This window comes from Caloenas nicobarica, chromosome 3 (genome assembly GCF_036013445.1).
Source record: "Caloenas nicobarica isolate bCalNic1 chromosome 3, bCalNic1.hap1, whole genome shotgun sequence".
NCBI classification, from domain to species: Eukaryota; Metazoa; Chordata; class Aves; order Columbiformes; family Columbidae; genus Caloenas; species Caloenas nicobarica.
In genome coordinates this window covers 96,908,940-96,923,257 of record NC_088247.1, presented here as the reverse complement: position 1 = coordinate 96,923,257, position 14,318 = coordinate 96,908,940, and the positions used below count along the sequence as shown (strand labels likewise).

The 14,318-nt window shown below is 40.0% G+C and overlaps 1 protein-coding gene across 1 annotated transcript; it reads right to left on the bottom strand.

Moving 5' to 3' along the window:
• Positions 1 to 7,534: 7,534 nt before the first annotated feature.
• On the bottom strand, positions 7,535 to 14,175 carry MRPS10 (mitochondrial ribosomal protein S10). Its single transcript, XM_065632384.1, has 7 exons — positions 14,125 to 14,175; positions 11,356 to 11,414; positions 11,163 to 11,235; positions 9,712 to 9,851; positions 9,138 to 9,246; positions 7,984 to 8,073; positions 7,535 to 7,711 (listed from the first exon to the last, which is right to left on the bottom strand). Exons 1-7 carry the CDS (start codon positions 14,158 to 14,160, stop codon positions 7,625 to 7,627), a joined length of 594 nt encoding a protein of 197 aa, XP_065488456.1. The 5' UTR covers positions 14,161 to 14,175; the 3' UTR covers positions 7,535 to 7,624.
• Between the last annotated feature and the right edge of the window lie 143 nt (positions 14,176 to 14,318).

Below are 14,318 nucleotides of genomic sequence, written 5' to 3'. Positions count from 1 at the left end.
GAAATATAGATGTGGGAGGCAGAAGGGATTTTGCCTTTTCCCTTTGCTCTGCATTTGCTGCCACTTGAAGCCATCTTATATTATTGGCATCATATTTTTCCTGCATACATTTCAGGCACCTGCCCAAGCTGGGATGCTGCCCGAGGGCTCCGGTTTCTGCTCTAGAAAGTCATTAAGAGAAAGCGCTGAGCTTTATTCACGTGAATAATTTTTTTTTTTTTTAATTCTCACAGCATTATAGATAAATGCAGCATTCAGATCCAGAAGCAGCAATAACCTAAATGCAATCTAACCTGCCCACAGACTGATCCTCTGGATTTGAAGGGGAACTCAGCAAATGGCACCTTCCCAAACTGACCCCTGATCTGCAGCGCTTTGCCAAAAGCTACATGTTTTCTCAGAAACCATCTACAATAAGGCAAGAGGAGGAAGAGGAGGCCCAAGAGAAGTCACAGAATGGCTGAGGTTGGAAGGAACCTCTGGAGATCATCTAGTCCAGGGGTGTCAAACTCTTTTTCACCAGGGGCTACATCAGCCTCGCGGTTGCCTTCAAAGGGTCGAATATAATTTTAGGACTATTTATACAGTCCTGAAATTACATTCGGCCCTTTGAAGGCAACCGCGAGGCTGATGTGGCCCCTGGTGAAAAAGAGTTTGACACCCCTGGACTAGTCCAACCCGCCTGCTAAAGCAGGTTCACCAGAGCGGATCGCACAGGAAGGTATCCAGGCGGGTTTGAATGTCTCCAGAGAAGGAGACTCCACAACCTCTCTGGGCAGCCTGTTCCAGGGCTCTGGCACCCTCAAAGGAAAGAAGTTTCTCCTTGTGTTTAGATGGAACCTCCTGTGTTTCAGTCTGTGCCCATTGCCCCTCATCCTATGGTTGGGCACCACTGAAAAGAGTCTGGTCCCGTCCTCTTGACACCCTCCCTTGAGATATTTATAAGCATAAATAAGACCCCCTCTCTCGGCCTCTCTTTTCCAGGCAGAACAGACCCAGCTCTCTGTCTCTCCTCATAAGAAAGGTGCTCCAGCCGCTTCATCATCTTTGTAGCTCTCTGCTGGAGGCTCTCCACAGCTTTTCCACAACTCTGTTCTAAATGAAATGCAACTGCTAATCACTCCCTTGACTTCAAAATTTTAAAACAAGTTTCTCACTGAACTAGCATTTGTGACGTTACATCACATAATTTACATTGGAACTTCTAGTTGCAAGCATGATAACACATCAGCCATACCAGCAATATCTTTTTACAGATTCCCTATGCACCAGCAATAATATTGGAAAGAAAACCAGGGTAAAAAGCTTGAATTATTTGTAATGTGCTCTGCTGACCTAATTCTGTCACCAGCAATGACTAAACCCTGTCAGCAGAAGTCTGCTGCTGCTACCTGTGCATCTTAAGCACTTTCATCTGCATGACATGTTCCAGAGACACACGGTTTATAAAAGCTGCTTCCTTTATGTTAGAGAACTCTGCTAATCTAAACATAATGGATTCCTCATTGTTACCTCACTGCCTTCATTCTTCTGTCTCATTTTTCAGTGCAGCAACTCCCTTTTATGCTCTTCTTCATCCCTAATTTTCTACCTCTACTTTTGCTTTTTCCCTTGTGAGATGTCGTTTTTTCATTTTAGTGTATGTTTTTAATTTGAATTAATATATTGCTCACACTTTTCCCATCCAAATGGAGACCTAAACTTGAAATCATTTTGCCATACGTTACTTAGGCAGCGGAAATTACACCACGGACTGTAGCAAATAGCTTATGAAGTTGAATATGGATTTGTTTACTATATGTTGTTTTGTAGCATATAATAAAAAGATGCATAACTCTCAAGACAGTGGCTTGAAGCAATGAAAAGGCCAAGAGAGGTGTTCATTTCTTCCTTCATCCCACTCTGTCCTTGCTTAATCTTCTCTGTTGCCTGTTTCTATACATCCTTTCCTGGTAACAGCTGGCACCTACGCAAAGGCATAGTACCTTGATGTTGCCTTGATGTGCTATTTGCATAAATGTAGAGAATAACAAAAAAGTAAATACCAGTGCAAATAAAAAAGCAGAGGCAGGACCAAATACAGTGTTTGGCAGCTGCTGACTTAAAATACAAAATGAAATTTTTATCACAAGAAAACCCCAAACTTTCTACTTACAGGCAACTTAACAAAACTAAAAGTTCCCTGCACCAGAACATGAGTACCTCTGGAGCTGGCCATTTCAGCAGGCCGGTTCAGCTGCAGGACTTTCAGGATGTGGCATGACTTTTTTGGTGAAAGAATTATGCTGGTATCTTCTGAAGGGTTAATGACCCTTCGAAGCTAACTGGAAGTGGTGCGCTGACCTACTGAAAGAGCAGAGCATGGCCATATTTAAGGCGACAGATTTTTAAAACTTTATTCCTCTTTCTCTAGCATTGATGATCAACAAAAAGTTAGGACAAATATTTTTTACTTACCTATGCAAGTTGTTTGTTTATTCTTAAGCAAAACTAATTTAGCTAAGAACAGCACTGATGGGTACTTTGTATTAAACCTCTGTTCTCAAGTAGCCATATTTATTCCAATATTCTTATTTTGCAGATGGAAAGTAAGTTTAGAAGCTGCTTTGCCACGGTGTGTGTTTTTTTGTTTGTTTTTTGCAAGCACGAGCTGTATTTCGAGTGACGGTATTGAAAATCAAGCTGCAATTCTTTTGACAAGAAAATGGCTGGAATGTTTATTGATGTAGTAATTCCTTACACTATAGTTACTATAATGTATTGTTAATGTAAAACCCACTACAATTAACTTAGTATTCTTTAAAGAACTACAAAGCTTACAAACTGAAAAAATATGGAATATGGAGAATAAGATGGCATCTTAAATGTAAAGTCTCAAAATTTTAGTATGGCTTGGGGGGCAGGGGGAATAATTTAGAAAGATCCAAGGTACACTAACCACGTAAGTTGCCTGAATTCATGTGCTGCCTATAGCAACATTAACTTAAAAAAAACCCCAAACCCACAAACATTTACGTAGAAGCACGTTAATGCAGTATACAGCTCAAATGATAGATGAGTGCATTCCAGCTTGTATGCCAGAAACGGAAAACGGAATATGAAAGAAGGGGATGAAGATAGAGTCCTAAACCTTCTGTGGGCACCAAGAAAAATAGATACCATCTTTTCAGTGCTTCAAACTAGTTCTGCAGTACATCCATGCCCAGTTTGTTGAAAAGGGTTGGGAGAAAGTATATAAGGTCAGGTTTTGCAACCCTAGGTACCCTGCATTGGGGACAGGTTATTAAATGTTTGAAAGTGAAGCAGAGGTATAGATTGAATGAGACGCTAGGGAAAGAGAAGAGGAACCTGAATTATGACTTTCTCTGCTTTTGAGTGGGTGCCAATTTTAGGGAAGAACTGGACAGTTGAAAATTGATCCTGTTTAAAAGACTGGAATTCATTTTTCTGCCAAGTAGTTACTGAACAAATCTATGTATAGGACATTGGTTTTATTTTTTACATTCCCTCTTAGATAATACCAAATGAGTGTTTTGGTCTGCAAGTTTCATCACTGCAGTTGATTTTTGATGGCAAACTGCTCTTTAATTTCCCAGCAGCAGGACCACCACAGGCTAAAGCAGCTTTAATCAGTTCTAGGTATCTGAAGTTTCTGCAGATGTTTGGAGTCTTGTTGGTGTTACTCAGCTATGATGTCACTGTGTCTCCATAATGTAGATATTTTAACTTTCTCTGAGCAAAAGGTGAAACTTTTGTACTCTAATAATGGCGTCAAGAAAAAACCCTATGAATATTTTCCATAACTAACATTAAAAAATCCTATTATTTTGAACTGGAAACATATTCTAATACTGAAGCAAAACACAGTTAATATTTACATGGCAGGATGGAATGAAAGATGAGTGATGATAATAATGAGGTGATATACAAAAGATCTTGCATCAGCAGATGTGATACACTGACTGTGCGCTTTTTCATACTATCAAGTGGCATTTTATTTAAGTAGAAAGAAGAAAACATGTACTGCTTATCAATCATATTTTTTGTAATTCAATAAATAGCATTTCCAAAGAAAGGTACTTTTGTTAAGAGAACTAGGAATTTTTGATTGAACAGTGGGACGGTAACTTCTTTTTCAGAGGGAAGCAAAACCCCAAATGCCATAAGGCTGTCCTGTTACCATACAGATGTAGAAAAATATTATAGAACAGAAACATTACAAGTGCGGTATGCACCTACCTGAACAAATAAATTGCTTGTATTAAACGGGTTTTTAAAACATTCTTACTGTAAACGACACACTTCTGATTCCAGTATCTTGAAGAAACTGGGTTAGTTGATGTACTGAGTATATGTGGGCATACAGCGGTACACACATTCCTTGGTGCACTGATATGCTGCCGTTTGCTCAGATCCTCCGAGGGCCTTAATGATTTATCATGGTTTGTTTATGAATGTCTGTCAGAAATGTAACTGCCACTTTCCACGACGCAAATAGACAAGGGTGAATACTGCTTTTTGTGGGAAAAAAAAACCCTGAACTTGAAAAGACCACGGCAAACTAGTAAGAGCGAAACCCAAGGATGAACTATTTAAATAAGAGCAAGAAACCTCCCCAACTTCTATGATACAAAAGATATTTTTAAAAGCCAGTTGTGGTATTTTTGTGGCAGAAAAAGTGTGGGAACTAGAGAAAGGGTGGCAGAAACTAGAAGAAGGGTGGCATTTCCTAATGGTGCTTGCTAAGAAACGCCATCAGCATATGAGGTTGCCCTCCCAAATTTCTAACTAAGGGACAAATACTAGACTCTGCCTGGTTTAGTGCAGTTTGATCTACAACAACAGCAGACTTGAAGCAGTTTCACCTGCAGCTATTACACAAAGAGCAAGACTTTCTCATGTCACAGCTGCCTGGGTAAATGACTTTCCCTTGGACTGGCTTTATTTCCAGTGCTCACTGGAATAACTGATAGATAGTAATTAATTTCCTGGCACATGAAATGCAGAGACTGGCAGGAAAGACTTCTAAAGCAGGAAGGTTGCTGTATAGTCATATTAAAGCTAACAAGACAATTAAGTTGTGGTGGTGGTATGATTCAAACTAACTGTAGAAACCAAAACTGAAGTAACATTCCAGTAACTCCAGGCATGTGTAAGAAAGGGAAATACATGCTCTAGGGCACTTTGATGAAATGTTGACAATAAATTCAGACCACATCTTTAAATACCTTACTAAACAATAAAGAAATAACTGTTCCCAGTTTTGTTCTGTTTTGTTTTTTGGGGTTTTTTTTTGTACTGAAAGATGTGGTCATATGGCAAATGAACTCTGGGTATCTTGGAAATTATAATTTAGACTGTTTAACAGATCTTTCATCCATAAGTGATAGGGATTCTGCCACAACTGCCTTTGAGCAGAGCCTTCCTGGCAATTTTTAAATGGCTCAAAGAAAAGTAATGTAAGTGAATGTTCTGGATTTAGTTTTAGATTATTCTACAAGCCTGAAAAATTTATAAACAGCTGTTATGTATTATTTACATAATATATTGGCCTGTACATTTTTTGACATTTAAAATAGGCTGGCAGCTGCTAGTCACCAAATATTTGTGTAAGGAAATCCACCTCCAGCTTACTGGCAGTCACCAAGGCTTTTAAAGATTGAATGGACTCGTCTGTCTTCAGTGCCAATATTTAGCACAGCTCCTATTTAGATTGAGACAATCTAACCACTGATAGAATGAAGAAGTTCACTGTCATATCTCGTAACTGCTTCCATACTTTTCTTATTGTTTGCCACCACTCCGTGTGTTTCTGTAACAGCTTTACATGGCAGCTATTTTCTATGACCCTTGGGAAAGTATCTTCTCATAGTGGCAGATAATGCTGGACATCTACCCATACAAGCCTGAGGATGGTCATAAAGCAGTCTTCTAATAGCGAGGAACTGTACTCAGAAAAGCACCATTTTGTTCGTGTTAAGGCAAATAGTTTGGGCTGTCTGCCTTAGCCTTTTAAGTAAGGGATAACTTTATCAAACATTTGCTGAATAGTCACTCTGTATTCTTGAGTATTTTCAGTTCTTTCTATTACAGGTGTTCTGAAGTGCTCAGCTCCAGCAGGCTAGAATACACCCATGTACAACGGGGGTAAGAAGGAACTTGACTGGATTTCAGACTAGAGGTGTCTATCCTTGAATGCCACACACAGATTACAAGGAAACCTGAACTGGGGGGAGGGAAAGCAAAGGTACTTAGACTGAAGGATTATTCTTGCCTAAGTTCATATATAGTAAAATTCCATCTAGAAAGACAGAGCATTAGCTTAATCAAACATTTAAAATCTCCTCTGAATGACTGACTTGGGTTAAACTTGCTTGCTAGATGGGACTAATGAAGTATCAGCCAGGCATGGGAGAGCAGCAGGATTAAGAATGCATGTCTGGATTACAGGGTACAACTGCAGGCTATCAGATATTGAAAGTCAGGCTTAGCAACTGAATGCTGTCAAGTCTTCTCATCTCATCTTTCCTTTATAAAAAAGGCAGTGATACTGAACTGATCCTAAGGATTTAGTTCAGTCCTATGTCAGAAAACCTCTCCCTCTCTCTAGTTTACACATACAGTGATACTGACTGTGGTTTGACTCTTTCAGATTCAAACTGGAGTTCTAGGAAGCTAGGAATGCTTCGCTGTGACACACAGAACATCCCATGTGGCATATGATGCCTTTATTTCAGGACATGAAACCAGCAATTTTGCTGTATGAAGGCCAAAGTGGGCACTTCAGACAGATTACAAGTCTGTCTAGGTATCATTTATGCTTTGGATGCCTTACTCATAAGAACACAACACAGCATGCTGAAATACTGAGGTTTATAAACAGCATTAAACATGGCATTCTTATTAACTTCCCCTAAAATTCAACTAAAACTTTTCTGATTGAAAATCAGATGAGATGGTCAGTAGGTGGAAAGATGACTTGAGGCAACACCTAAAGCAATCATTGGAACGTTGCTGTTGGCATTTGACAAATATGATCCAGCCCCTCTGGTTGTCTTGTCCCAGTTGGCTATTCCTTCTGTAAATTCTTCTAATAGCAGTCAAATCAAATCCACTCCCTTAATACTGAAGCAGATTCCTGCAACTCTGTCCTCCCTGTTAACCTAGTAAAAGTAGAAGTGCTTAATGCAATCTGAAGGTAAAGTCGATAATGGCTTTGCACCTAGTATTGTCTCTTTTGATTCACAGTGAACTAACCCTCAAAGGACATTAAACATCACACAAATGTGAAATTGATTTTGCAAGTATTTCGGAATTCAGAAACCATTTAGTATCAAAAGGAGATAGAGAATTTTTACATATATTCTTTTATAAACAAATTATACCTTTCTACAAACTATTGTAGATGACCATAGTTCTTGATCTCAGAGTACAGTCAAACTTCTTCATTTTATACCTGTTCAGTCTATATGTACTGGAGTTATGATCAAGAATAACTCAATGAAACAAGAGTTTATATAATTACTTTATAAGAGAACTTTTATTTAACAGTAGACTGTCTCAGTAAATTAGGTTGATAGGAGCAACTAATTTCAGCACTAATGCAGCCAAGTACCTGGTGAGTTCATGACTTGACTTCAGTTTCTTCTACTTGAGGTAATGTATCCCAAACTGGTTCCCGAATGTGTTCAGGTATTTTCTCTATCTTAGTCTAAAAAGAAAGCAAAGTAACCATTTATTATACCAACTAGTTAACATCTAACTACTTTGCTTTGTTTAGTCTTTGAGATATTTATCAGATTAAAAATGCCACCTAGTGGCGTTTTCAAGTAATACAGCCTCGTTACCGTTTAATACTTGGGAAAATGTTGCTTCCAAACTGCACGCGTTTCCTCTGCGGACTTTCTAAAGACTTCAGTAGTTACTGGTACTTGCATCAGGACTTATTCTCATAACAGTTAATAATGTGAGATGGGAACTTACCTTTTTTACTTCCATGGCGACACCTTCAGGTAAATTTCGTTGAACGTACTCCAAGTAAACTGCAGCAGTACTGCTTGTTAGGTGTTTTAACTGAAACAGAAGTAATGTGTTGGTTTTGTGTGGGGTTTTTTTAATGAATTACTATTATTAATACTTCAAACAAAATACAAGGAAAAAAAAAGAGTTTGCCTTTGCTTCTCTAGTTCTTGCTATGGGACCAAACATTTTACTGGAAGGCAGCCTTTCTATATTGAACAGAGGCAGCTGAGCTCTACACGACCCTCACGGAAGTATAAAGTAGTTATTTCACTCCACAGAACCGTGCATACTGTCTGTGATCACATGCCTTGATTACGATGGAACTGGTGGATCTTAACACTGCAGGTATCAGATGAAATTAATTGCAGGTTATGGAAGAATTACCAACTTCTGTATACTCTCGAAGTTCAAACTTCGTCATAAATCCTGGGCAGCATTTGTACTGCACTGATGTCTGGGGACTTAAAGCAAAGTCCCATTTTGCTGAGCACTGTGCAAATATACAGTAAGACATCCAGAAGCCACAAAATGCTGGCAGTAAACCTTTTTTCTAAGAAAGTCAACCACAGCTGCATTCTAAACCATACAGAAGTCTGTGTCATCAGCCACAGAGCTAGTGGTTTGTATATGCTTCCTTTCCTGTATTTCCCCCATGCAGTTTTAGTTTGCCACGATGTTGCATAGGGCAAAAGTATGCATGTTTAAAAACATCAGACAACCTCACAAAGAACAGAACCGTTAGTGACTGGTAATGACAACAATTTAACTGCATCTTCTTCACTTTGTGAGAAAAATCCTATTGTGCTGATTCTTGGAAACCAAGAGCACAAAACATACAAAGATAACCCTCAATTCTACTGTATTTTAAATCATTCTTTCAGCTATTAGGATGATGGTCAAAATCAGCCTTTTAATGAAAAAATTATGTAGACTGTGCATTCAGAACAACTTGTGCTACATTTGATGTACCTAGGTCAGCTGGTTTCTGCTATTCCGCCCGCTCTTCTCCCCAACCCAAGTAAATATGAAGTTTGTGTTCACTCCTGAACTAACATCTATTAACACCTTCAAATTGTGCACCTAGAACATACATTTCTTTTTTACATCTTTCTTACCTCCAAACACAAGTAATGTGTTCTCATTTCATACTGAACTCTGTGCTTCTTGTAAATGTGTACAGACTTTAAGAGTGTCAATCGTTCTATTGTCTTTGGAGGGTTATATCTGAACAAAGCACAAGAAGAAAATTTCATTTTACCTAAAAGGACACTAATATAAATTATCTGAAAGATTATACAGAAATCCCTGTTCTTATTTGACATTAGAACATCTACGAAGAAGTATTAAACACTTGTACCGTTTGGTATTAACCCACATAGGCGTGGCTAATACTTGGGTATTAACTAGCATTAGTTCAGGGAAGCTAAAGCACTAACAACTATACTGTCAAGATCCTTCATGTAGTTAAAATGCACTTTTCCTGCGGCAGTGCTGAGTGTAGAACTGCTGCTGCTCTCTCATCACTGTGCTGCCATGTAAGAAGCGTTAGATTTATAATCTGAGAAAAAGTGTCAGATTACACACATTTCTTCTGAAAAAGAGAAAATACTTCTAAGCACAGAACTTGAATTACAGTAGGCGACATAAGAAGCATGTGACACCACATCACTCTAGAGATCAGTTACTTACACTTTCTCAACAGAGATGCCAAGTTCGTTAGCTGCAAGCACTGCAAAATATTCATAGCTCTCCAACACAGCTTTATCATGAGACTTAACTAAAAGGGACAATCTCTTGTACAGTGTTTCTGGCTCATCTGAAATAGACACCTGCATTTTTAAAGAAAGGACAAGAGTTACCACTCCATGTTCTCCTTAATTAATACATGCACTGCATATTTTCTTAGCCCGTGTGCCTCATTTGTAAAGAGGGAAAAAACCCACACACTGTTAGCTGCTCATTATATTTTATCTGCAAGAGGCTGACAATATGATCTTGACTGACAGTTCTCACTCTTATCAGGGAAGGCAAAAATGTGAAGAGATACCTAACTTCTGAACATTTAGGTAAAATTTCTTCTTCAGAAAAGGAAAGGGAATGCCAGATAAATCTAAAAAGGACAACACTAGCAAGAATGAAACTCATTGTTAAAGCAAGTCTGGAGCAGCAATATTTGTATTTTAAACAATGGTGTCAGAATCCCTGAAATTCTCAGACTTGGCTAGGGTATAGACAGTAACTAGAACATTGTGGGCAGTAACCAGAACTCTCACTTTACTAAGTCAGTTATAAGGCTACTTTAAACAGAGTAGGCTTCCCCAGGTACAAGTTTATAGCTTTCAGTTATAAATTTATGACTTTCAATTAGAGCTTCAACTCCTGATAGCCTGGGTTCACTGCTCATCTGAAAAGCCCCCATGCGTCCAGGAAGCACCTATTTTCCCACAGGTTTACTCCCAACAGTTTAGCACAGTAAATCCAGTAGGTACCAGATATGGCAGGATGGCTGGATATGCACTGTGGATCTAACACTGTCTGTAAGACTTCGGCTTGCTTGCATGTATTATACAGATTGAATATGCGTTTCGGAAGCCCTAGTCAAAATCAAGGCATTCGGATTTTAAAGGAGAGATATCATAGAATCATTTTGGTTGGAAGAGACCCTCAGGATCATCGAGTCCAACCATAACCTAATCTAACTCTAGCACTAAACCATGTCCCTAAAAATCTCATCTAAATGCCTTTTAAACCCCTCCAGGGATGGTGACTCCACCACATGCCTTCATGAACTTCCCACCTCAACAGCCCTGGGCTCCCAGCTTCCAAGCCAGGGACCAAGGCCTTAGGCTGGCTAAGCTGCTGCAGGCTCTGAACTGAACGTGGCAAAAAAGCTGATGTTTCTTAGAGCTGCAGAGGGAGGAGGAAAGTGACTAAGAGGCAACTATGAGCTATAGAAATCCTATGGAAAAGAGAAAAAAAAAAATCTCAAAGACCAAAAATCTAAATGGTTTCTTTCTTTATGGCAATTTTGATGTCATTAAGAGAATTTTAAAAACCTGCGATAGATGAATTCAAGTTCTTCTGTACATTCTTTTTGTTACTAAGACAATATACAAAATACCCTTCTATGAAACACTTACCAAAGGATTAGTCTTAGGCTCCTGTGTATCAACACGGGATCCAGCCAGCCGTACTCCCATCAAGTTGGAGTTTCTAGAAATGTGGTAGTGGGGAAAGCATAAAATAAGTTTCTAAAGTTGGATTTTTAAATTTTTGTTAATTTTTAGGGAGTGTGGAGAAGAAGTAGAAAGAAGGAGGGCCTTTTATACTTACAGAAAGAAACACTGCTTTTGCGTAATTCTGCTTGCATAATTGACAGAAAAAGCTGATCCCTGTATAAAAGAAACAGGTGATAGGGTTTTCTTCCCCAAACCAGAAAGTAGCCAGGTAATACAGGTTTATTAAAGGTTAACTTTTTGTGCACTAGAGCATAACACATTTCTAGGCATTGACCTGCCTAATTAGAAAGTTTGCTCTATTGGAAAACACAGGAAAAGGAGGAGCATGGAAAAGTATTTTAGCATACAATAGCACCTAAAAAAACCCCCAACACATTAAGAGAACAACAGTACGCACTTATTAATAATAAGGTAACTGAATAGTAATGACAAAGCATTTTTAGCAGAAAAATGTGTTTTGTGTGGCATCAGATACCACTTCTGTATATGATAGTATTTTCTCTTTAGTTTCACTTTCATAGTACAGTATCTTTTAGTTTTGTCAAGTGACAAGCCTAGGTAGGACCTACGGTTGTAAAAGCAATTGAAAACAGTATCCTATAAATGCAAAAATTCGATTTCTGAATTTAACCAGAAATTTCTCATTTTTTTCAGCAAAAAGTTTCTTGTGATTTTGCACACTTGTTCTTTTAAAAATAAAATTTAAATACTTCTAACAACTAAATGAACTATATTTAAAAGATAGCATGAGTTTTCTGTGTTAAAAAGCAAATAGAAATGTTATTCAAGATGTAAGATTACTGTCTTTCACACTAGAATAATCGCTCCCTTCTGAACATTATGTGGCTTCTAACTTCCTTCCACCAATTCTCAATTTGGCAAAGTTATAGACTGCTTGACGGGGGTTGAAAAGGAACCAGAACTCTCACTTGCTCAAGAGAAACTGAGGGCTGCCACAGAATGCTGGAACAAAATTAGCTACTTATCCAGCACCTCAGTTCTCTGTCTCTGAAGTCAAAACACTGTGTCATTCAATGCCGATATGAAGTACACCAACATCACCACACAACATCACTTCAGGGAGCAGACAGACCCATGAGCATAAAAGACTCGGTTCAGTGCAGGGCTTAAACTGTGTGTGCAAGTATATGGCACAGAATATGACACAAATGTAAGACTACTGACTGGGCAGTCATCAGGCAAATAAAATGCTGCTGTGATAAGAAAGCAGAAAAATTTGTTGTACCCGGTTTGGGGTTTTTTTGTGTGCATGCAGTCTCTGCTATGTATTCTTTTACTTCTAACTGCTTGAGCTTGTAATGTGGATTTATTATTTGCATACAAAGATACATACACTCACAGCATATTTTGTTATGTGTTTTTGGGTATAAAAGTTTCAGTCTTTGTGTGATACAGATGAACACAACAAAACACAACAAAACAGTAAAGTTGTACCCCACGCACTAAGCTCCACTGCCTTTACAATATTCTATGATTGTGCATACTATTCCCACAAAATGCCTTCTCTTTTTGTTATTAATTATGCAGGTGTGCATCAAGTCAAGTTCTTGTAAAATAAAATTAAAGGTGCTCTGTGCAACTTTGGACAAAATAATACACTGAGTACTCTAGATAACTAAAATGGCATTCAGAAGGTGGTAAAGTATATTCCAACAGCCTCCTTCATTCTCTGCTTTAAATATACTTGATGCGCTCTTGCTAATGGCCATTACAGAAGGTGAAACATACACTGTACAATACAACAGAATTCAGTTTCCCGTGTGAACCAAGGCAATGCACAAAACAAAATCACCCCCCCTCTTAATGAAAAATAGCCTTCCTTTTGTTTGGCTGAGATATCCTGAAGTACTCAGAAGACTGATGCCTGGAAGGTGAGCAGATCCAGAACACAGCAGGTACAAAGAAGAGAAGCTTAGGGCTTCAGAAAACTAATAGGAAACCCTCATTTTCTTAACTTGAAAGAAAGTAATCGCTCTTGTGGCCAGCAGGACCAGAGCAGTGACCGTCCCGTCCTCGGCTCTGGTGAGGCCAAACCTTGAATCCTGAGGTCAGTTTTAGGCCCCTCATGCTAAGAAAGACCTTGAGGTGATGGAGCGAGTTCAGAGAAGGGACCAGAGCTGGGGAAGGGGCTGGAGCACAAGTCTGATGAGGAGCAGCTGAGGGACCTGGGGGGTTCAGCCTGGAGAAAAGGAGGCTGAGGGGAGACCTTATCGCTGCCTACAACTACCTGAAAGGAGGCTGGAGCTGGGGGGGGCCGGGCTCTGCTCCCAAGTAACAAGCAACAGGACAGAGAAAACGGCCTCGAGTTGTGCCAGGGGAGGTTGACGTTGGATCGGGGGAACAATTTCTTCCCCAAAAGGGCTGCCGGGCACTGGAACAGGCTGCCCAGGGCAGTGGTGGAGTCACCATCCCTGGAGGGGTGGAAGAGGTTCTGAGCTTCTGAGGAGCTGAGGTTCTTAGGGACATGAGTTAGTGCCAGGGTTCGGTTAATGGTTGGAATCGATGATCTTGAGGGGCTTTTCCAACCAAAATGATTCTGTGAAAACCAGCAGAAAACATCAGTAGTATAAGAAATTTTACTTTTTTTTTTTTTTTGGTACGTTTTAACTTCAAGATTTGAACTTTAAGACTACAAACGGGCCTAGCACAAGACCTCCAAATCCAAGCCATGTGCTTTTTCCTCACCCTCAGAGCAACCGCCGCAAGCACAGCGGCCGCAGGGAAGAGTCATGAGGACCCGATGAGGCCGGGCAGAGCCCCAAACAAACCCTCCCACAACCCCCAGGATGCCATTTGGGATCTCCCCAGCCTCTCCCACTCCTCTTCCCGCCACGCACCCCACCTGACAGAGCCGCCGGCACAGCCGCCCCGCCGCCATCTTGTCTCCGCCTCCAGCCGCGGCCCGGAAGGAGAAGGGCGGCTTCATCCGAGCCAAGAGCGCCCCCGCCGGCATGGCGGAGCGAGCTGAGGCGGAGGCGCTGAGGTGTCGGCGGGCATGGCGACGCTCGGGGGTGGGGAGGCGAGTCGGGAGCTCGT